Raw genomic sequence first — 24,820 nt, 5'->3', positions numbered from 1 at the left:
ACCGATTTCAGCTACCCAGAATGAGGCCCAGCATTTGCTCCTTATCTGTGATAGCTTAAAATCCCTGGTAGGGCTGAAATATTAATTCTTCCTAACATAATTTTTACTTACTTTCTGAGCACTTGAATGATATCCCTGTTTTTGAAGAGCAAGCGGAAGGGTTATGGCCCTGCTAATGAGGCTTTCATGCCTAAATCCCAGCCATGTCTCCTTGCTGTAACAAGGATGTGCTGCTTTGGCTGGAATTCGAGGTGTGCCTGCCAGTCCACCAGTAGTGGCATCAGTACCTCCCAGTGCCAAGGTGTATAAAATGCCACATGTGCACATTATATTAATGACAGTGCTAAGGAGAGAGATGACAAGCTCCTCAAATACTTTTAAAGAAGTGTCATTTTTTTCCTTGTGTATACTTTTAATGCGCTGATTTCATTAGAGAGGGACTTGTATCTGGACTGCGTGGAGTTCTAGCTTGGATGAGGGCCTGAGGGTATGTTGATACTGCAGTAACCACTGCAGCTGCAAGGTGATGCAAAGGTCTGCAAACCTGCTATAGCCACCATAAGGACATCACAACAGCCTCTGCACAAAAACCTGGTTCTCAAATAGGGTTGCAGATTATGCTGTTTCACACTGCAACAGCTACAGGTAGTCACTGAACAAAACTCATGCCCAGGAATAATAATTGCTTTCTGGAAGCAAGAGCTACAAAAACTTACGTTTCCGTGTAGACTGGAGGTGTAAAAAGGCTTATATGAATCTTCTACCATCTTTCTCATGTGGTAGCACTACCAACAATAAGTACTAGGGGAGATCGCCCATCAGCTATGTGCAAAGATGGTCTAAACTGTCAACATTCATGTTTCCACAGTCATTTACACACCATAAGTGGGCTGCTAATCCATTTCCTCAGCTCCAAAATACAGCAATTCAAATCCTGTCTTCATAAGCACCCCCCTCTCTGCATCCAGTTTAGAATTCAACCCAAGGTATTACACAACTAATTGCTAGTTGATGTAGATGACAAGGAAGGACTCCTTTTACTTTTTATCTCCTCTATCATCCCCTTGGAAAAAATTATAAAATCCAAACATTTCTTAAAGTATTTCATCAAACAAGCAAATGACCATTCTATTAATTTCTCCTACTTATTTCTGCACTACTTCAGGCAGTGGAGAGATTCCTGGAAAAAACAGACACTGAAAGAATTCTCATTTATATTACTGTGTGTGATAATTAGCTGTAAGGGTCTGCTTCACTGAGGGCCCCTTTAAACCTCGTCCATCTGGTTTCAATCAAATCATTAACAGAAACAGTGTCTCCTTCAAAATACCTGTTTCTTGCTGACAGAATTCTACAGAATTCAAAGCAGACTAAAGGTGAAGCTTAGTTAATAAGAAGTAATTAATGCAGCAAACTAAACCCCTTAGCAAGCTGAGCATACAAACAGGCTGCAGGAACACTTTAAACTATCTTGCTTGTGAGGTGGTGAGGCAGTAACAAACCTTATTTCTTCTTTTATACCTGGCTATTTTGCTGTGACAGTTGGCTAAAACCACATAGATCACCAACCCCCAGACTTAAGACATCTGTAACTTTTTTTCTCCCTTTAATAAAATTAGGACGGTTCAGAGATACCTTGTTTCTGTCTCACCTCTGAAATTGTTTTCTTTCATGTAGTTTCACCTGCCTAACACTCCTGTTAGATGCAACTCCACGGTGTAAAACGCGGTATCGAGCAGGTAAGCTATAGAAACAAAGTAGTACAGATTTCACTCTTTGGTTCTCAAAATATCTAATCACTACAACCTAAGAACTTCTCTTATATCATGATATTGGTCTATTTTAAAGCTACAAGAAATACAGTGTTAATTCTTTTTTGACCTTTTTAAAAGCTCAATGAAATCCAAACTGATGTTATTGCCTCCCATCAGTTTCAAATTCTTTGCTTTCCATTTTCCAGGCGGATTGACTTATTAAAATGAATCATGCATTTTATTGTGGTTATCCAAGAAATTTTCTAAAAATCCAGCGTAAGCTGATTTCCAACAGCAGACACAATTCAAACACTTGTTAAAAGAAAAACAGTATAAAATCACTTTTTATTTACTTTCACATATAAAACAAGAATTTCTGCATTTGCTTATCCAACGTTAATGGCCTCCCCAGTGGTCAGTATTGGCAATAATTCTTACAGATATTTTACAGGATCATAAAGGATTGTGATTAATCACTACAACATATTAAAATAATTTTTTGAGAGTCAAAAAGATGAGGGAAAGAAAACTGATTACAGGGTCCAGTCTTGTCCCACGTGCCTTGCAGAGTACCCCAGAGATCACAGCACCTCTGTTCTCTCAGCAGCTTCACACTCTTTCATGAACTGTATCCATTCTACAGATAAAATCTGATTTTATCTTTTTCTCTTCTTAGCCCTCCTAAGGACTTTATCTTTCTTGACACCAGCATTCCTATTGCCATGCGGTTATTCCCACACATGCTACAAGTAGCCGTACCTCTTGCCAGACTGCGTTACCCTTGCTCGTGTCAGACACGAGTGTGCAGAAACATTCCTCTGCCTAATAGTAATCCATGCCCTCATGCCAGACCTGGACTGAATTGAAGAAAACAAACAAGCCAAGCTTTTACAACAAACCTAACTGTAGGCCAGGATCCCCTGCCAACCCAATCATCCTCTTCCTTGGGTCAAAAAAGTGACAATGGAATGACAATGGAATAATAGGCAATAAAGCAATCAAAACTCCAATAAGAGCCAGAATTTTCCTTTTTAGGTATGTAACAATAAGGAACCTCCCTGTGCATTTAAGAACAAATGCAAATATAAAGTAACCTGCTTTGTAGATAACTGAATAGTAGTTGCCACAGGACCTGGCAGAAGCACAGAGAAAGAACTACTTCATTTTTAAAGTCTGAGCTCTATGTCAGATTGTCAGATGAAACAACAGATGGAAACACAGCAGAGAGAACCTCAGGCAGGCCCACTACCTGCTTTAAATGTTAGCCCTGCATCACAGCCAAAGAAAGCTGCACAACAAGTTCCTATACAGCAGGTACATTACAAGAAGAATCTCTGCTGCAAAATTCTGCATGAATGCTGGTGGTTGTCTTGTGATGACAGCCAAACTGAACATTAAGCTCCAGTCTAACGCTTTTTTCATTGTCTGTTTTGGTGGGGGGGTTGGTCTTTTCTTTGTTCTTTTGTTGTTTCTTTATTTTTTTTTTTACATCCTTCTGATTTGAAAGATGTATGATTTATTAATTAATCATAGAAATCTTTCTAATAAATCCAGTCTTGTTTTTAGCTTACAGGGATGATATTGCCTTTGCAAAGAGCAAAACTTTAAACAAAAATCTAAGATTTTTTTTTCCCCTGAAAGCACCGTTAATTCTCAATTAACAAAAACAAATGCAATAGAAACGTAGGCCTTGAGTAAGTATGCATGTTTATTACACTACTTCTACCTGAAATAGAAGCTAAAAAAACAACATGTAAAATTACCAAGTGACTATCAACCCAATGGGCTTCAATGCACAGTGATCCCAATCAGCGCTTTTTCCACAAGATGCTTTGTTTTGGTCCTTAAAGGACAAAGTCTCTAAGAAGTAGCAAGCTGGTGGTAAGTTAAAAATGAAGTTACTATAACTGCAGACCCCAAAAGACTTCTGACTCTGTCAGTATAAAACCCTCGGCTTTCTTCCTTCATCCAAAACATTCATGATTTTAATTCACTAATTGTTATGTGTATGACTGAGTAACAGAAAAGGTATGTAATTTTATCATCAGTGCAATCTGCTAGGAGGCCACATATACATTCATGTGTCTTGTTCATTGTACAATTACTTAATTTCAGCATGTAATGATTCCTCTTATAGCAGTTCTTAAATCCCACTTTGTTCCAATGCTTATGTAAAAGACAGTTGTACCAGTTCTGCTTCTGGAAACCAATTTAGTTTTGCTTAACACACTGCCTTGCACCACTATTATCTTCATCTTCTACTACAGATTAGAACGAGTCAGCCAGGGAAATTCCTGAAAGCAAATAAAAACCAGAATAAAACCCAGATCAGAATGGACAGACAGTAAGAGTAACATGATACCAATACGTATGAACTACCAGATGGAATCCCAGAGGAAATGAACACCACTCAAAAACATTTTATCTCATTTTGTCAGAACAACCATAAATTCTGTAAAAAGTCATTGAAGACACTATGCATTAGTAATAGCTAACAGAAAAAAAATAAAAACAAAGAAAAAAAAGGGAAAGTAGATGGTACAGCCCAAAAGCGTCCACTTTCCTATCTCCCAAATCTGAAGACAACCTTTCTGACTTGCAACTGTTTTTGCCTTCTCTGCAGTTTAAGTGATACTTCCTGAGGATTTCAGAGGCCTGCCCACGTGAAGCTTGCAGAAAGAGTGAGGAAAACACATATATACCTGTTTCTTTCTCTCAGACTGCGGATCAATCATTACATTTATAAGACAAGGTGTTTGCTTGTCAGCGAGGCTTGCTTTCAGAGCATTCTGCAGTTCTTCTGGAGTTTTAACAAAGTATCCTTTACCTCCAAAGGCAGCCATAATTTCCTCATAGTGTGAATTTGGCAGGAGAGAAACGGGAGGCACACTGTAATGGAATGAAAACCTCTGATTAATGGCAGAAAAGAATTGCCAGACTTATCAATTTAATTAATTCAGCACTGATTTTAAAATGCAAGATGATTACCGTAGTGGCCTGATGAATTCTTCTGTGGTGGAAGAACTATGTTTCCTATACCATTTACACTATGTTTATAGGCTAGTATTTGCACCTCCTGGAGACACTGCTGAGCAAAGCTTTAACTTAGTTTTCTGGGTACAGATACCGTGGCTCCAGAAGACCAGTGTAAACTTGAAACACAAATCTCAGGTAATTTTTTATACAATCGTGATTTTCAAGGTTAGCCCACTATGAACTCTGTACTGAACTCATCCTGAACTGCTGCAGCAATCTGAGACAACTAACATTTCTGTTGCACTGTTGTGGAAACACTAGTCTGGAATTAGGTTGGTTTCTTGCTATAGGTAACTGGTTCTTACTTATACTAATTTAGCCTAGAACTAAGCTCACTTTATGAAAAATTTCAGTCTGGATCACAGAGCATTGTAAGTGAAAAGAATATCCATTTTGGCCACTTCTTTAATTAAAAGAACATACTTCTGAAATGCTCACCATGTAGCAGGATCTCCAAACTTTAACACCTCCTTCCAGGCATCTGCATCCAAACCAGTGTAAATCCCATTGTTGTTTACTACGATAATCAGGATTGGCAAATTGTATCTACGAAAAGATGCATTTGGAAGAATTCTGAAACACTTGCACCTTTTTATAAGGTGTAACATGATCTACTCATCACTGGTAACACGTTTTGTCACAAGAGCATAAAGATGACCATGTATATTTTTTGGCTGGTTTTCACGTGCTTTTAAGAGTATCCCATCTAACGCCAACTGGCCTTCCTGTTTAATTGATCCTGGCGATATATGAAGAGGGTCATCTTGAACAAAAAACAGCACCTGCAAATAGTCTCCACCTCCATCCCAGAAAATCCAAAAGCACTGTCTCCCTCTATGCAGATGACTCGCTTTGTAGGTGTCTGGTCTTTAGCTACCATTGCAGCTGCTATAGCAAAACCCAGTCCGACTCCCATTGTTCCAAAAGTACCTGCATCAAGCCTAAAGGAGGAAATACAGAATTACTATCCCTTTACTTCCACTCAAGCTTTCAAGTTAATCCACGGTGACTTTATTTTTAATAATTTGCCGTATACTATTCAAATAATGCTTCATAAACAATTATTATGAAGAGAAAGCATGTATGGATTATTATATTCAGTCAAACATTTGATAAGGCTGAAAGTATTTCAAGTGATATAAACATACAAGAGCTCTAAAATTAAGAACTCATACACTAGTTGCACTGCAATAAAAACCTTCTTTTATACAAGCTTTTAGCTTGCATAGTAATAATATCTCAAAAACATTCAATTACTCTAGTGACAGACAGACTACAGGAAATCTTTCTATATTTAATTCCTTGAAAATATAACTAGAAGTTTGGAAGCCATCAGTTGTTCAAATTTTAGTCTTCTGTTCAACTTTCAAAATCAAATTGAAAGCTGTAATTAAATTAGATAATTTAAATCACAAGCACATAATGGATAAAAGCGTACATGAAGAACTAGATTATTCTAGGGTTAACTTCTCAAAGTTGCTCTCAGATATGCACAATGCAATCTGAAAAAGACAACCATTTACTGTGCCCTTATTTTAAACAAGGGGAATCATTATGTCTAGTCTAATTTTAATGTAAGTATGAATTAACTGCTCTTTCTTAAATGAGAGGGAAAAGTGAGTTCTCCTGGTGACGGGAAATTTCTGATCTGACTCTGAAGCTTGTGACTTCTTGTAAAAGTAGCACTAAAGTTCTAAGTAAACCTAAATACTTCTTTATAAACAGCTCCTAACCAACCAACCAAAAACCCTACTTCCAGTAAAGATGGAGGAAGAGTTTGCATTTCTTCCCCTTGTTCTTCTATTCAGAACTTTTTAAAAGGATTATAAAAAACTGGACCATCATACTTCTTAACTAAATGAAAACATTTATACATAGATCTAGCCCACTGAGTCCACACAGCAAAGAAAATATCACACCTTTGTCGGGGATAGTAATTTGGAAGCATAGTTCGTCCAATGTCCATGGTGTTTGCTCCTTCACTTACTAAGATGCAGTCCCTGGGTATCAGTTCTCTGATGTGATGGAAGACTGTGTAATAATTCATGGGCAGAGATTTCTGTAATGCTAATGCCTTAAAAATAAGAGAGACTCATAACTCTTATGCACAGAATTTATAATACAATGCAGAACTGAGACACATCAATAATAACAGTGAAAATAAAAATGCACTCAGTTAGCTAAAGCTGAAGTATTCTGGTCTTCCATGCACTTCATCAAGGTCACTCCTTTTGTATCTATCCTGGTGATACAACGTGTTTATCTCAGCTCAGTAACCCCTGGATGGCCAACCATTAACAGAAAGCTATTAAAATTCACTTTAACCTCATACACATGACATTTTTCTGCACATAGTTTTGACTATTAATAATCCTAAGTGAGATGTCATCTTTGTGCTGGGAGGTAGTTCAAAAGAGTGATCTGCTATAATGGATTTATTTTAGATCCCAGACTGTGAAACAGGCATCTGAACTTGTAGAATGCGAGTTGCACCAAATTATGCGTGTGCCAAGCATCTATGTTCTTTTGGCCTGAATAGCTACATGCTTTTAACATAGTTGATACTTCCACCGACATTGCTAAACAGCACAACTACAGAAGAAAACTAAGAGTGTATCTTCACCTAAGCGAGCTTCCGCTTGGAGTACTTAGAGATTCCTGAAGTACCTGCCCATTGCTTAGAAGTCACTGTCCATAATACGGCAGCTCTGGCTTTAAGAACCCAATGCCAAAGTTCAATGACTTCCACGCAGTTTGAATTTATGCAAACCCTAGAATATTTAAATTCTTGTTAAGTATTAAGACTTAATTTACAGTTGATAATCCTGACAAGAGTAAGCCTTTACCAGAATGGCATACATATTCAAAGTCTGGGTGACATGACTGTCAGAAGTAATTGAAGAGTTTGAATATAGACCAGCGACAAAACTGACCATGCCTTGGTATCTGTCAAGGCAAGAAAGCTCCTCTTTTCTTTAACATACTATTACCTTTGATCTTTCCTCATTGTTCGTCATTTTCTCTCTTAGCCTCTTCCACCACTGTGAATTAGAAGGATATTTCCATGGTCTTTTGCTGAATTCTTCTAAGAGCTGGAACAAGATTGAAATGTTGCAGAGATTTCTTTCAACATATTTTAAAAAAACAAAACATCACAAACATCAAGGATAATACTATCAAGAAACACAATCACAGTAACAATAATTAGAATCTTTAACATCTAATTTGGAATAGACTGGATGCATAGCATGAGTAAGTTGCCTGAAAAATAGTCTTCCTTGAACAGTTATTTTTTTCTATTTTTTTTTCAATTGGTAACTTACTTGATATAAACCAGAGGAAATTCAGGTCAAAACAGGAGGATATCTGACATTACTTTACCTGCTTAGTCACTGTGTTTATGTCACCTAATAAAATTGCAGCTGGCCTCACATTATTCCCCATCTCTTCGGCACAAATATCGATCTATGTTTCAAAAAGAAAGACCACCATTAACTCACACATATTATAGATAAATTTTTTTCAGTTCAAGTGAGGAACTTTGTCTAACAGTGTCTTCATACCTTATTTTGGGTGTTCGGATAACTTCCGTCTGCCTTTAATTTAAATCACATTGTGAAATCCTATGGTAGGTACCCTTTTTAATAAAAGTTCATATATATCTTTAAAATTTACTGCTCGCTTCTTTCAAGCTCCTACAGACACTACAGAACTTCACTGGAACATTAAGGAGAAGAAGGTGATGATTTTAGTGATAACTATATCAAATCTAAACATATACGGTTAGGTATACCCACGAAGCCTACACAATTAGTAATTTTCTTCCTGAGAAAAGTTTGTGTATGTCAATTGGCAGTGTGAATTTGGCTACTATGAATAAACTGAAAAGTAAATTGTGACCACTGAAGAAACTTCTTCACTTTCTTTATCAGTAATACACGAGGCCTCAAAGGTTACACAGAATGCTAATTTAGGACCAGGTCATACAGACTATAAACTGAGTTAGTATTTTAATTTTTCACCCTTGAGAGTGAAAAAAATTACTTCAAGTGAAAAGAAAAAGTATTTTTCTTTACATTCTTTATTAGAAAAAGAAAAACATAAAAGATGTATTATTTCATAAGCCAAACGGAATTTCAGCTTAAAAATTTGTGTTATTCCTCTGGAAAAGATGCAAAGTTTGGAAGTTGAGATTATGTTTCAGATGACTGAAGGGAGGCCAGTTAGCACACTGTATCAACTACTACTCTTCAACCACAGACAGGAGACTTTAAGGACACAATTAAATGACACGTCTTTCTAAGAGCTGGCAGATTGCCAAACACATTAATTAATTCAATAGTCTTTCTTCCTCTATTCCTATTAATATTTCTGAGTGACCAAGCTCAGACAGCGACTGACTCTGGATGTGAAAGCAATCCTATTTCAAAAAAATCGAGATGAGAGAGGAGTCAAACAGTATGAGAGATTTCATAATGCCTAAACTGCATCAGAAAAACTTCATCAGCAGCTTGAGGGAGGTGATTCTGTCCCTCTGCTCTGTTCTCGTGAGACCTCGCCAGGAGTATTGCATTCAGTTCTGGAGTCCTCAACACAGGAAAGACACGTGTGCTGGAAGAAGTTCAGAGAAGGGCCACGAAGATGATCAGAGGGCCAGGACACCTCCCATACGAAGACAGGCTGTGAGAGTTGGGGTTGTACTGCCTAGAGAAGGTTCTGGGCAGACCTTATAGCAGCTTTCCAGTACTTAAAGAGGGCCTACAAGAAAGCTGGGGAAGGGCTTTTTATCAGGTAGTACAGTGACAGCACGAGGGAGAATGGTTTTAAGCTGAAAGAAGGCAGATTTAGATTAGATATTATAAAGAAACTTTTTACTGTTAGGGTTGTGAGGCACTGGAACAGGTTCCAGAGAAGTTGTGGATGCCCCAACCCTGGAAGTGTTCAAGATCAGGTTGGATGAGGCTTTGAGCAACCTAGTGTCCCTACCCATGGGGGCTTGTAACTGGATGATCTCTAAGGTCTCTTCCAACCCAAACCATTCTATGTTTCTATCATGATTCTATACAGACATTTCTGTTCTCCTCATAAGAGCAGCACCAAGTCCCTGACAGCTGGAACAATGCTGTAACCATTTTTAAAATTTTACTAATAAAGTAAAAAAAAATATACATAAAGAAATCAGAGCTATTTCTGGAGAATTACCACAACTATAAGCACTGTACTGTCCATAGGGCAGTATTTGCTACATGAAGTATGCTACCAAAATAAACTACAATAATTGCTCTATGCTAGAATACAGAGGATTTCCTTCAAGTGATAATAATTTTCCTGCTAACCTGAATAATCTTTACACCTTGTCCAAATCTTGGTGGAAGTCCAAAATGTAAAATCCAATTCAACCTTGCACCAAGCAAGATGATTACATCAGCATGCTGCAATGCCCTAAAAAAGGGAAATAAAAAAACCAGATAAGGAAACATTATTATTAACATTCACACCCAGTAAGGTTCTTACAGTTCATTCACATCATTTTGCCAAAAGCCAAAAGAGTTCTTGTAAATTACTTTAACCATAACCTTTCAGTGTAGTTTGAAACACATTATTTTTCTTTTTAAAGAAACTGCAATTTAGTGACAGTATATTGCCAATAATAGTATTGCTTTCTCTGCAGAGACAGCAGACAGCAAAATTTCAACTGCACCTTAAGCTTCTGTTTATGGTGATAAAATAAAAAGCTGGTAATTTGTCTAGTGTATTGAGTCAAATGTTTATCATAAACCATTTACCAGTTTCACTGTATGTTACAAAATACATACTAACAACATTGATACAGCTACTTGCCATAGGTTTCATAGTTACAGAATATTAGGTCTCAGATAAAGCATCTTCCTGGACAGCATTCTAAGCACTGTCAAAAGCAATCCACCTAAACCTGCTGTTTCTTTCCAAGTAAGATCTTCAGTGCTCTAAAACTTATGTGCAAAACGTGATTGAAACAATTTTGTTGTAAGCATTTTGTCTTTCCTGGCATCTGTAAAGCATCACAATTCCTAGTTGTTTATCAGGTGTTAGGATTAGAAGCCTTGCTTTATATTTACATTGATCTTGCTGCAGCTACACAATTTGGATGGTTATCGGGAACTACTCCTTTTGCCACTGGTGTAGGTAAAAAAGGCAGTCCACAAAGGTCCACCAGCTTTCTGATGCTGTTTTCAGCACGAGAATAAGCAGCACCTGAATGAAATGAAAGAGACTGTTTAATACCACAGAAACTGACTATATTTCTTTGAATGTAAGTTAACTCCATTACATTAGTGGTAGAAATAGTAACCTGTTATGAAAGCTGCCTGTTCTTTTTCATTTCGGAGAGCTCAAAACATAAAATGCAAAACTACAGGTATTGGGGTAAAAATTTCCCGTATTTTTGACAGAAGCCTTTTTACCCAAGACTTCAGCTGAACTATTTAGCTATTTCTGTGAAGCAGAACAGGGAAAATAGGAGACTGCTTATCCAAAATGACAGTTTTGGGTGAGTGAAATTCTGTACTACGGGGCAGAAGCTTTTGCAGCAGCAATAGATGATGACTTTTGTGTCATGCCATGTCATTTTTGGCTTGCCCCCAGCATTCTGTTGCATTACATGCTCCATAACAATCTGCCCAAACAGGTCTTTAATGAAAAAAAATAGAAGCTCCAAGAAGACCTCGTGAAGATGTGTGTTTGTGCATACATATACTGTGATGGTACTTTCAGTACAAGGCTGCTGAGTCAAGGATGCACAAGCAATCCAGAATAACTGACCTGTTTCTGTACAATGACTTAAGGCCACTGAGTCTTAGAATAACCTTCTGTATTTCTTCACAAAAATCTGCTCACAATAATACATAGCAGAAAGTCCAGCTACTTTCTGCTAAGTTAAGTAGATCTGAAGAAAATACAATATTTCTCAACTGTTGACATCAAGAAAACACACATCTAAGTAGTTCTGAGTTTTCTACCTCTCATGTTCCAAGAACATCCTTTTGTTCATGTATATCAAACCAGAGAGAGGGGAAAAAAACCCTCTCCTTATCTACTTTCTGTGTACCGTTTCATTACCTAATCAATTACAAGACCCATCTCATCTCATTCATTTTACTTCCTGGTTAAACTCAGAACCTCTCTCCAAGACACAGATTATTCACAGGTCTGCAGCACAGTCTGAGTGAAACAAGTTGGCATTTTCAATTCTGTTCCTAGCTGATCAGCATCTTTAACAGAAACACCACTGCAGTGACTCACATTCCACAAAGATGAAAAAAAAAAAAAAGAACCAGAGCAGAGAATAATTATCCTTTATCTCTAGAGACACCTCTATTTCAGGAAGGTAAAATGGAAAGTCTGTAAAACACCTGCTGTGTTGCTTCATGTACCCACACATGCAGGCTGGCACTTTCAGTAAGACCATATGGAAAAATGATCTTTGGTTAATACGATTCTTGCTATACACGCCAGAGCATCAGAGAGAGCATGTGATTTCTGTACTCTTACAGAATTTGTTTGGAAGTTTGGAAGTGATCCCATGGTAATGGCTCTATGCTTAAGATAATGTTTATCAGATTTTTCTCTACTTAAACCTACGTTGTATCAATTGACTTTTCTCTTAACCTAGATGAAAATGACAATATTTACACAACAGAATGAAGCGATTCTAAAAATAGAGCAGATTTTAGCATTACATTTTGAAGAATCTTGTTCTGGTGGTTTTTTTTGTTTTGTTTTAATAGGGTATGACAATAAGATGGCTAATACTTGCAGGGAAAAGAAATTTCTTTGGTCATTGCTCCTGTCTCAAACTTGTACCGTTCAAAGAACATCAAAGCCTGCTACCTTTGCCAATGATCAGCAGAGGCTGCTTGGAATGAGCAATGATAGACACTGCTTCAGATACAGCAGAACATTCAGCTGTGCTGATGGGAGGTGGCAGGCAGCATTCTACGTACCTGCAAGTAAAACAAAACAGAAGAGGCTCTTAAAAAAATTAAAACAAGAAATGTACCCATTGTTTAGCTTAAAACTGCAGTTGCTGCATACCATGTTACACACAGCATTTATCAGAACAGGACAGATTTTTTAAAACTGACTCAGTTTTATTTCATGTTTCTTTAATTGTATAGGTAGTGTTGTTCCAGAGATTTACAAAATGACATCATTGTATTACCACCATATTAATGCATTCCTTTTTGCACATTTTATTACAAACTATGGGATGATGCAACGTTATATTTAGAGGCTCAATTTTTAGTACAATTCCAGCGTTTTGGCAAATGACTTAATCTCTTGCTCTTGTTTAGCTTTTTCTTGTTTTAAGAAAAGAAAAAATCATAAAAGTAACTTAAAACTATTTTTTTTAAATCCAGTGACTTGAAAAACAGTGAATATAATTTTACGCACTTGACAGAGCTCTTATTCACCTGAAGATTCACAAAATCCCCAGGTATGTCAATATAGCAGGAACCTGGACGACCATACATGCTGGTTCTTACAGCCTGGAAAACAGATAATCAGAGTTTTAACCACTGTCTGAAAGAATTTTAGGAATTTTTATACGTAAAACCCTTCAGCAGTCAGACAAGGAAAATGCCGTTCATATTGATGAACCACCACAGAGAAGGCTCCAAAGGATCGATTTATACCAGTAAATTCAAGTTTTTATAGCTATTTACATTTTCCCTGTATGCCACCTGTAGCCTTTCAGTAGACGCACAGTGTTGGACTGTAAATTCTTTGCTTAATTCGCAATGAGACAACTGCATTATCAGCTACTGTATTTGGAAATTCTGAAATAAACTGCCATGCTGAATTCTGTTTAAAGTAGCACAAACAGCGAAGAAACAAGACAACCAATATTTTCAACTCATTCTGAAGCACTGAGATAAGGATGTGTTTTCTCTCACTCTCTAAAAAAAACCCACCAAAGCAACAAGCAATCCCCAAACCCAAACCCAATCATCTCAACCCCACTCCGCCAAATCTTCACACAATGAGTATGGTAAAGAGCTGAAGTTTGCATTTCTAGTTCTTGTACTTCTCCCTAAAGGCATTTCTTCCATAAAAAGCTTTCTATCTCTGACTGAAGCTAACACCACCACAGACTGGACCAGAATCTATTTCTAACCTGCTCCATAATACAGTTCATCAGAAAAACTTCCCTTGTCATTACTCAACCAACCATCACCTAATATCTTTAGGATCAAACTAGTTACAGTAACAACTATATAAAAAAACAAACCCTCAAAACTTACACAGCAGGAGACAAGTTACTTGATGTTCTGTTGCTAATTTAGTATTTTTTCATACCTTTTCAATAACAGCAGGAATAACTTCTAGGCTGCTTGGGCGGACAGACAATTTGTTGTAGAGCCTCCCAGCTTCAACCTGAATAAAAGCATATAACCATTATACTGATTTATCAAAGTGATTTGCTCATTTCCATCTCATTTCAACATGAATAAAAGGTGAAAAATTACAAATGGAAAACAACAAGCTGAAAATTCCCACACAGAAAAATGCAGATCCTCGGCTTGGAAACTGCCAAAGCCAAACTTATTCCACTGAGCGCTTAAGTATTTTTTCTAGAAACTGGTGCTCTTCTTGGGAACTGATATATATACCAACTGAGAACCTGAAACAGAGCATGGATTCTAACATGACTCTGGATATTCCAATCTTAAACCAGCAGATGGAGCAAATCAACAGCATCACAACATCTATTAGGCAATGTAGTGATTTGAATTGTTATTCTTACACTAATGAAGAAACAACACCCATTATTTAACTGAAACTGTTTGGTAGGAAGTTGTATGTCTGTGTACCTGTGGAAATTCTTGGAAAGCTCCCATGGTTTCCTGATTTCTGTCAGAAGAGCCTCCTATAACAATGAGGGGCCTAGAAAAATAAATTCAAATTCATTCAGCTTTCTGTGGCAGACCAGCTGAAGCTGCAATGTTTCAGTGAAGGCTTGTGGAAGTAAATGCTATCACTGTACATAATTTAATTCAATTCTTAATTATGGCTCTAAATGTCTGCGTGGGGAGCAAATATGGATTTTAATAATGCAGTTGTCAATTTGCTCACATATGGAATACAGTAATTCAAAAGGAATGGGGATTTAAATTTAGAAAAAACCTCCAAGACTCTCCATGATCAATAAAGCACTACAGGCTGAATATCAACTTAATTTTCAAATGTATCCATATATTCAGTACACTTAAAGATTTTTCATAGATATGCATAATGGGGTAGGACAAAAAGGAGAATTTTATCCATAAGAATAAAAAAAAATGGCACTAAATAACTTTTGGGGGTGATAAACGAAGAATTCCCTTCTCATCAGCCACAAGAAAGAACAAGATAAAGTCCTATACTAAATAATGCAGAGCTCAACATCTGCAACGGATAACAGCAAACAATTATTAAAATTTTGAAAGGGAAAATGTAGTTAAATTACCAGCAGTTGATGGTTGCATTTGCCATCCCACCAAGGGCATGTAAAAAACCCGGACCAGACACCACAAGACACACTCCTGGTCTACAGAAAAACAAACAAACAAAATGGAGATAGAGAGAAATGGACAGTGAACACAGGGAAGATGGAATCAATCACCAATAAAAATAAGTAAGATGCTGAAATTTAAATTATAAAGTTTCAGTCATGTCACCAAAATGCACAAATAACAAGGGATTTGTACAAAGGACTAACAACGGGAATCAGAAATCATTTAGCTGTACCTGCCCAACTGGAAAAGCAAGTGAACACTTACGTGCCTCCCCCACGGAAGTCTGCAACACATGCAGGCTCAGCACAGCACAGCTTCTTACTTCTTATGTTGGATTTACTCCGTCATCTAGTGCTTATTTGGAATTGGGCAAGCCACTTGTGCTTACATTTTTCTCAACCCCACTCTAGCACTAGGTATCAATGAAGAAAGCTCACAAAGGAACAAGTGCATCTGATTCAGCACAATTCTTATTACAGTTTAATTAAGGCAGAGGCACTTTGCTATGGCAGGTGATGAGATAAAAATGACAACTCTTAACTACTGAGCTTTCTTTAGTAGCTTTACAGACCCTTGATGTATCAGCCTACTTCTAGAAAATTATTCAAAGGAAGAAAAACTACAAAACTGTGTAACACAAGTGTCACGCTTACAGACAGAATAAGGAATGATTACCTGCATCATTGGGTCTGCAATTGTGGGCAATCAGACACTTTACTGTATGTTTACTTTAGAAAAGGATCCATGGGATACACAAACAGCAGGCCTCACAAGTCACAGAACACTTCCCAAAATCATTAAGAGGAAAATGCAGCAGAAAAAAAGGAAAAGCTAGTACTTCAGGTCAAAAGATGCAAGGGGAGACTGGAAGGCATATGATCAGTTTCTGTATTGATAAGGGATTTGTTGAATAATACGCCCATACAATGAGATTAAGGTATAGTGGGTCCACCAAGTTGCAGTGAACAATTGTGGTGTGATATCTGGCCCTCATACCAACGGTGTTAAACTACTGTTCAGAAATTAAAAGAGAAAAAAACCCCAGACAGTTATACAATAGACAATATTATATGAACTTAAGCACCTGCTTGTTCCTGCCCTGAATCACAGCAATAGAAATTTCTATAACTGTTATTGACAGTTATTTTAAAATTCATGTTCCATTTTAGCTGTCCTACATATGCACACAGTAAACCCATCCAGCTCCAAACTAGAAAAACTTCCCTAGCTTCGAGCTGTTGAGTCTAATACAGTTAATATGTTATTATTATAAATATTAATAAATAGGGAATGTACCTGCCAGTCAAATATCCAACAGCAGATGCAGCGTAACAGGCCTATTGAAAATTGGAGTTAATTATACAATTATTATTATATATTCATTTCATGATGTCTTGTACATAACTTTCAAAAAAAAAAACCCTGAAAATAAGCACATACAGATTTTGCCCTGATTGTTAGAGCTTAAATATAAATAGAAGCACCCCAGCACCCTCCCCATTATAAGATGTGTTCATGAAGGCTTATGTGAAAAATCTCAAAACTCATCTCCACACTTCAGGCTTCTGTTATTCCAGTATATTAGATTAAAAATATTTATGATTTAAAAAATGAAAGAAAAAACAATATAAAAGAAATCCCCCATAAATAGGGAAGCAATATGAACAAAATATGTAAGAAACTTCTGCCTTCTAGACTAGCATAGAAGAAGGATTTATGAGAGAAAGGCAACAAACAGAATTCCAGCCATCACTGGAATGACTCATCGTATTTTGGAAATTAAGCAAGAGGTTGAAAAAACACACTAGAGAGATTCTCTAGAAGATTAGGGATTGCCTTTTACAAGCTGAGCGGCTGAAGTACTTCTCAATCCATTTCTGGTATCACACTTAGCTTTAGCTATTTTGACAATTTTAAGAAATACTCTAATTTGAATAGTTTTCACAAAAATAATGCCTACAACGTGTTAACGTACCTTAAGCAGTATTATTATGGAGTATGTTTTTATGCTATTCCTGTAGTAATATTAAATATTCAGATATATATTTGACCTGATAACAAGGCAATATGTGATCAAGTAGAAAGAGAAGCTTACAGGCAACCCAAGAACTCCAAAGGATTCACACCTGTGACATGGTGCACTCCCTCCCTCCTATTCTCATGCTTTTGTCTTGAATTCAGCAAGTTCTAACACTTAACAGGAAATAAGTAATTTTGCAATTTTTTTTGTTTAAATTTAAGTAAGGTCCTGGCCTCATAGGCTGCTTCTTTCATTTTGAAATAGAGTTGTGGTTTTGGTTTTCGGTTTTATCTGAGTACTATTGTGGTAAGTACAAGTAACACAGAAGCTCCTTCTAATAGTTACGAAGCTATTATATATTTTCCTCAAACCAATCAATAATTCTCAGTAACACAGCATATTAGCAATCTCAGCTTAAATGAGCGAAAACACCGACTTATTATAAGCTTTTCAACATAAAGAGAAACTGCCTTTAACATCCTCATGCTCCTACAGATACAGACCAACTGTTTGAGAAAAATGTGGGGCTTAGTAGTGGAATAATATGCAGGCTTTATTTGCTTTGCAGCATTAGAATAGGGAATTGTTGACAAAAAAGTACAATGACAAGAAAAATCTTTTTCTACTTTTCATAAGTCTCTAACACAGAGAAGAAAAATGTCATTAATATTCAAGAATGAGATAACAATTTGATGACATACCTGTGTGCAAAAGTTTAGAAATATCTGGAATAGGTGTCACTAAAAATCTTCTCAATGGCACTCAAATCATGGTGTTGAGTTTCTATGGTAATAATTTTTTGGAACCAAGGGCCAAAATAAAGCAGCAAGTAGAATTTGGGTTCACATACAGTTATTGCCATTAAAACTTCTGCTGCTTCATTCGTTATCTGTTAAGGTCACAACACAGCTCATCAGCTGAAAACAGATCCTTATTTTCCTCAGACAGGCAAGAAGGACGTGGGCATGTAAAAAGCCAATGAGCACCAAACCCACAATCAACATTAGGATGAAATGTAGGAGGATTAGATGCAGGCACTGAACCCAAAATTTGCAACCACCCATGAGTGCTAGGTTTGAATCGTAGCCAAAGCAGAACCCTGTTGCTCTCAACAAGTTGAAACATATTAAGTAGGGTTTCACTAAATTAATGTGTCTTCAACTCAAATATAAACAAACAAATACAACATAGCTAGTAAACAATGGTTAAGCACTTGTATACCCAGTGGCCCTGTATCTTTACAGGCTTTTGCTACACCTCATCCAGAAATGAGGTAAAAACTCAGCTCCTGGAAAAAAACTGTTTTCCATAAATCTCAGATCATACTGGGCTGTCTTCACCAACAGAGGAAGCAGCTGTATACACACCCTCCACAGCCAGACCACACAGCTAATAAACTTAGACAATTAAAACTATGCCTTGTGTAAATATTAAGTATGTCTTGAATACCCTGTGCATAACCCTTTACTCTTTCCTGCCAAGCAAATACTCTATGTCTTTACTGAGGACAACGAACAAAACAAAACCCGCTACAAGATATATTTTTTTACTCATCCTATTCCACTCCCCAAAGTACAGAAACAGTAACATTTTGATGTTATAACAAGTCTTCATCTTAGTGTTACTCCCCTATGCAAAAGTAATTCACAGTTTATGCAGAAGAAAGTTTTTTACCTTCTTCACTCTAACAGAAAAGAGTCCAGTAAAGACTGAAAAATAGGACAGCATCTCATTTGGCAGTGCAAAGCAATCTTCTCTGTTAATTACAGACACATGAGGAAATTAATTTTAATCATGTTAATAACCAAAGCTAAAACTAGAATACTTGGTAAATGGCCTACAGGAATATAAAGAATGTGTTGAATTCCCAGTCCTTCAAAGGAATCAAATACACCTTTTAAACATATTTGTCTATGTTTGCTCTGTCAGGTTACAGATTTTCCATAGAGACGTGCATTCCTCTAAATTTTCACATCCAACACAAGGATATAAGGATCAGACAAAAAACATATAGCTCATGACTACTTGATTTAGGAGAACTAGTGTTATAATACTTTCTTGACATCTGGGGCGATCAATGAAGGCTATGAACTACATGCTGGAAAATAGAAAAAGAACACTGCTCAAAATACAAGCGCCTGAATACTGTGCAGGTCCAGAATATTAGGAGGAGTTCCTTGTAAAAGTGGTAAAATTCTAATTAATAGTGTTCCTAGGCAGAGGATCCATAAGCAGGTTAAAACACATGAAAAATATCCTCATAAGGTAATAATCAAGCAATTTATTATTTGTAATTGACAAAGTAGTAGACAATCTCTGAATACAGAAAGCTGATGGCTCATTTGCTGGCAGTTCAATAGCTAGCAGCTAGCTAGACAGCCTGTGCAGGAATCCTTGAAACTGAGGTATAAACCTGAGGTTATTATATTCAGCTTCAGACTACTACTGAAACTACTGAACACTTCAAGAGCTACCAACAGGAAAACCGAACAAATCCAGAAGTAGTGGCATAACACCATAATGCTAATGAGCTCGAGTCTAATTCCTGATATCTAGGCAGCGAACCTGAAGTATATACAATTAGGACTGTCCAAGTTTACGTTCATGCTTGATTTTGAACATTCAGAAGCCTTTTAACCTTTCATAGTTTGCTGTTTGGTGAACTTTTCAAACACAGGTAAGGAGAAAAAAAGATATTGCAATTATTGAAAATAGTCAAAAGAAGTTTATCAGCAGAAAACCTTCCTCTTTGGGCACTGCAAGAACAGAACAGAGATGATGAAAAAACACTACGTTTTTAGGCCTGTAGGAAATAGATCTTAAGTAAAATTTCCTTTTAAACAAAGAGGATGAAGTAGCTAAGAAAGTCTTAAAAACCGATTTAAAATACTAACAATTAGAGAGAGAATTATTAGTATTAATGTTCTAATTGGGAAAGGAAGACATCAATAAAAGAAAATGACAGTAGTAAAATTTAAGGGAGAAGTATATTGGAAAGTCTACACAGAAACAAAAACCTGGCTGAGCTTCCCAAAAGAAAGGCATCTAAAAATGAAAAAGGAGTTGCAATTCCGTTATCAGATGAGGAGGGAACACCTAAAAATGGAAAGAAGGGCAAAAAGAAACACCCAACCCTCTCCACCAATGCTCCCCCTTATTCTGGAATGACAGTGATTGCTTCTCTATAGGTTCTTTAAAGGAATGTTCAAAGACCACAGACCTTCTAGTAAGAAAATGCAGATTGGATTTCATTCCACTGCAAAAAGGTTAAAAGAAAGAATCAGTCGTACTATAGATAGATACTTACAGCTTGTTCGTTCCTCATTCCTACATATTTTATTCCAACTGCTTGTGCTGCAATTGCGATTTCAGTGACTGGAATACCAACAATGCCAAACATGTATTCAATATTCTAAAACAAAAAATGTTAAAAAAAAGTCAGAATTGTTTCCAAAGGAAAGCTTTAACAAACATACAAGAAGCATGGTCATACCAACTACACAAGCAGTCTGAAAACATATAGTAACAACATATATATATATTTATAGACAAGTCCACAAGCCGCAGCGGAAACGCATAATGCCAGCTGGCATTTGCAGCTTGTCCTTCGTAGCTGTCAAAAGGATTTTAGAGGTTTACAAGCAGTGGAACAATGGGTCAGCTCCTCAGTCAACTTAAACCCAGCACTTTTCACTGACCACTTGTTACTCGGGACCACTCTGCTCCATCATTGTTTCTCAGTGTGTCAATTTTGCCTCTTCTGAAAATTTCTCCTAGTGTCTCACATTTTAACGCTTTTGCAGAAAACTAACACCAAAAAGGCCACAAGGGGCTGGAGAACAAGCCTTATGAGTCGTGGCTGAGGGAACTGGGGTTGTTTAGCCTGGAGAAAAGGAGACAGAGGGAAGACCTTATCACTGTCTACAACTTCACACCAGAAGGATGGGATGTCATCCACAGGGACCTGGACAGGCTGGAGAAGTGGGCCTGTGAGAACCTCATGAGGTTCAACAAGGACAAATGCAAGGTCCTACACCTGGGTCGGGGCAATTCCCAATTTCAGTACATGATGAGGGATGATGTGATTGGGAGCTGCCCTGCAGAGGACTTGGGGGTGCTGGTTGATGGGAAGCTTGACGTGAGCCAGCAGCGTGCACTCACAGCCCCGAAGTCCAACCATATCCTGGGTTGCATCAAAAGAAGTGTGGCCAGCAGGTCAAGGGAGGTGATTCTGCCCCTCTATTCCTCTCTTGTGGGACCTCAGCTGGAGTATTGCGTCCAATTTTGGAATCCTCAACATAAGAAGGCTATGGAGCTGTTGGAACGGGCCCAGAGGAGGCTACAAGGATGATCAGAGGGCTGGAGAACCTCCCCTATGAGGACAGGCTGAGAGAGCTGGGGTTGTTCAGCCTGGAGGAGAGAAGGCTCTGAAGAGATCTTATAGTGACCTTCCAATACCTGAAAGGGGCTACAAGAAAGCTGGAGAGAGACTATTCATAAAAGGTGATAGGACAAGAAAGAACAAGTATAAACTGAAGAGGGGCAGATTTAGGCTTGATATAAGGAAGAACTTCTTCAGTGGTGAGACACTGGCACAGGTTGCCCAGGGAAGCTGCGTCTGCCCCATCCCTGAGGATGTTCAAGGCCAGGTTGGATGGGGCCTTGGGCAGCCTGAGCTAGTGGGAAGTGTCCCTGCCCAGGGCAGGGGGTGGAACTAGAAGATCTTTAAGGTCCCTTCCAACCCATAATATTCTAGGATTCTACCTGAAAGGAGGGTGCAAAAAGGAGGGTACTGGTCTTTTCTCCCAAGTGACAGGCAACAGGATGAGAGGGAATGGGTGCCAGGGGAGGCTCAGATTGGACCTTGGAGAAAAAGTTCTTCAGCGAAAGGTCTCCCAGCTGCTGGCACAGGCTGCCCGGGGAGGTGGCGGAGTTCCCCTCCCTGGAGGTATTTAAAGGACGGGCAGAGGGGTGCTCAGGGATCTGGTTTATCATCATAGAATCATAGAATAACCAGGTTGGAAGAGACCCACCGGATCATCGAGTCCAACCATTCCTATCAAACACTAACCCATGTCCCTTAGCACCTCATCCACCCGTCCCTTAAACACCTCCAGGGAAGGTGACTCAACCCCCTCCCTGGGCAGCCTGTTCCAGGGCCCAATGACCCTTTCTGTGAAAAATTTTTTCCTAATGTCCAGCTTAAACCTCCCCTGGCAGAGCTTGAGGCCATTCCCTCTTGTCCTGTCCCCCATCACTTGGGAGAAGAGACCAGCTCCCTCCTCTCTACAACCTCCTTTCAGGTAGTTGTAGAGAGCAATGAGGTCTCCCCTCAGCCTCCTCTTCTCCAGGCTAAACACCCCCAGCTCTCTCAGCCGCTCCTCATAAGGCCTGTTCTCCAGCCCCCTCACCAGCTTCGTTGCTCTTCTCTGGACTCGCTCCAGAGCCTCAACATCCTTCTTGTGGTGAGGGGCCCAGAACTGAACACAGGATTCGAGGAGCGGTCTCACCAGTGCCGAGTACAGAGGGAGAATAACCTCCCTGGACCTGCTGGTCACGCCGTTTCTGATACAAGCCAAGATGCCATTGGCCTTCTTGGCCACCTGGGCCACTGCTGGCTCATGTTCAGTCGCTGTCAACCAACACCCCCAGGTCCCTCTCCTCCAGGCAGCTTTCTAGACAGACTTCTCCTAGTCTGTAGCTGCACAGGGTTGTTGTGCCCCAAGTGCAGGACCCGGCATTTGGCCTTGTTAAACCTCACGCCATTGGACTCAGCCCAGCGCTCCAGCCTGTTCAGATCCCTTTGCAGAGCCTCCCTGCCCTCCAGCAGATCGACACGCGCTGCTCAGGTACGGCTGCACTCGACGTTCTCAATGATCTTTTCCAACCCAACGACTCTACGATTCTATGACTCTAAGTGACGGGCGGGGCCGGCCTCACGCCCGCACTGGGAGTCGGTGCGGCGGGACGAGCCCTTTTCCCCCATCCCGGCGCTTCGCGGCCGGCGCGAGGTGTCCCCGCGCGCTCGCCGTAGGGCGCGCTCCCCTCCCCGCCCCGCCCGCCATTACTTGCGCCTCGAGGGCCTCAGCGATGAGCTGGGCCCCGCTGACCGCCTCGCCGCTCCCGGCCGCCATCGCGGGACGAGCCCGGTCGAAGGTCGGGGAGGCGCTGAGGGGCGTGCGGCGCGGCCAATGAGGCGGGACGAGCCTCCTATTGGCTGGAGCGCGGGCGGCGCGGCGTGAGGCTGGCGGCGGAGCCCGGGGCTGTGAGGAGCCTGGTGGGGGGGACAGGGGGGGCTCCGAGCCCGGGACGGGACGGGGAGGCGGGAGGGAGGGCACCCGGACGGGAGAAGGAGCCGCAGGGGTTGGGCAGAGCAGGGCGTTGATAGAGGCTCGCCAGGTTGGAAAAGACCTTTGAGATGGGAGTCCGAGGCGCCCGGCTCCGCCTGAGCGCTTCACCTGCCCGGCTTTTAAACACCCCCGGGGATGGGGGCTCAACCGCGGCCCTGGGCAGGCTGACCTAGTGAGAGGCGTCCCTGCCTGTCGCAGGGGGTTGGAACCGGACGATGGCTAAGATCCCTTCCAAATCGAACTGTTCTGTGATTTTATGGTGTCTCAACCATCTCCCTGAGCAGCCTCTGCCGCTGCCTGATAGCCTTTACCATGAAGAAATTTTTCCTAATGTTCAGCCTGAACCTCCCTTGGTGGAGCTTGGGGCCATTCCCTCTCATCCTGTCCCCTGTCACTTGGGAGAAGAGGCCAGCTCCCTCCTCTCCACAACCTCCTTTCAGGTAGTTGTAGAGAGCCATAAGGTCTCCCCTCAGCCTCCTTTTTTCCAGGTTAAACAACCTCAGCTGCTCCTCATAAGGCTTGTTCTCCAGCCCTATTCAGCAGGTGAGTTGTTACAGCTGGAGATGCCCAACGCCAGCAGTTGTAGAGAAAGGGAAATGCAGTGTGGGGCACTTACCGAAAATCCTCACTGAAGGGCGGTGCACACCATTCTAGCTGGCTCTGCGCATGCTGAGCTTGCACAGTGTCCCAGAAATGACATGCTTGACAATACATTCAGCCCCCAGCTGGTACAAGTAGTTACTAAAGTACAATATTGTGATTTAAGCTGAAGTAAAGCTCATCCAAGTAACTGTTTTTCTGAAGGTTAGACTGTGATGGTGTGCCTTTTTTTAATAGCATGTTTTTTCAAATAGTGTTTTTCCATATACTGTTACCTCTTGTGTTAAGTATAATCTTGCTGAACAGACCTGTCTTTTTCTGTAATCACCCCTGTTTGTAGTCTGTCCCTGTGTCAGTTGCAAGGTCGAGCTCAGAGCCGGATCCAAAGCTCCAAGTTAGCAAGAGTTTTGACTTCTGTGAAATTCATAATAACATTAAAATTAGCCCTAGGAAAGCAATAGAATAGGCATAAGATTTCTGGGTGAATTTATACACATCCATGTAGGTGGGAAATGTGTTCTG

General features: G+C 39.6%; 1 protein-coding gene across 2 annotated transcripts; it reads right to left on the bottom strand.

The window, feature by feature from the left end:
- Positions 1-2,067: 2,067 nt before the first annotated feature.
- On the bottom strand, positions 2,068-23,508 carry HACL1 (2-hydroxyacyl-CoA lyase 1). Of its 2 annotated transcripts, XM_069860204.1 has the most exons (17): positions 23,417-23,508; positions 20,656-20,760; positions 16,625-16,665; positions 15,280-15,360; positions 14,645-14,717; positions 14,130-14,207; positions 13,224-13,318; positions 12,660-12,772; positions 10,889-11,024; positions 10,127-10,232; positions 8,172-8,255; positions 7,781-7,882; positions 6,710-6,864; positions 5,573-5,731; positions 5,229-5,336; positions 4,457-4,643; positions 2,068-4,048 (listed from the first exon to the last, which is right to left on the bottom strand). In XM_069860204.1, the coding sequence occupies exons 1-17, from the start codon at positions 23,480-23,482 to the stop codon at positions 4,016-4,018; spliced, it is 1,722 nt and encodes a 573-aa protein (XP_069716305.1). In that variant the 5' UTR covers positions 23,483-23,508; the 3' UTR covers positions 2,068-4,015. The 2 variants fall into 2 exon arrangements, with proteins under 2 accessions (XP_069716305.1, XP_069716306.1); XM_069860205.1 differs by lacking the exons at positions 16,625-16,665; positions 23,417-23,508 and having other exon boundaries at positions 20,656-20,746.
- Between the last annotated feature and the right edge of the window lie 1,312 nt (positions 23,509-24,820).

This window comes from Phaenicophaeus curvirostris, chromosome 6 (assembly GCF_032191515.1).
Source record: "Phaenicophaeus curvirostris isolate KB17595 chromosome 6, BPBGC_Pcur_1.0, whole genome shotgun sequence".
In the NCBI taxonomy this organism is placed as follows: domain Eukaryota; kingdom Metazoa; phylum Chordata; class Aves; order Cuculiformes; family Cuculidae; genus Phaenicophaeus; species Phaenicophaeus curvirostris.
The sequence above is the reverse complement of the archived record's forward strand: the minus strand, read 5'-3'. Positions and strand labels throughout refer to the sequence as shown.

Coding starts and splice junctions, on each gene's coding strand:
- HACL1 (XM_069860204.1), bottom strand. CDS start 23,482: ATGGCGGCCGGGAGCGGCGAGGCGGTCAGCGGGGCCCAGCTCATCGCT. Junction 12,773..13,223: donor GTGAATAAGAGCTCTGTCAA/GTGCGTAAAATT, acceptor TTTTACTTGCAG/GTACGTAGAATGCTGCCTGC. Junction 6,865..7,780: donor ACAATGAGGAAAGATCAAAG/GTAATAGTATGT, acceptor CTTATTTTTAAG/GCATTAGCATTACAGAAATC.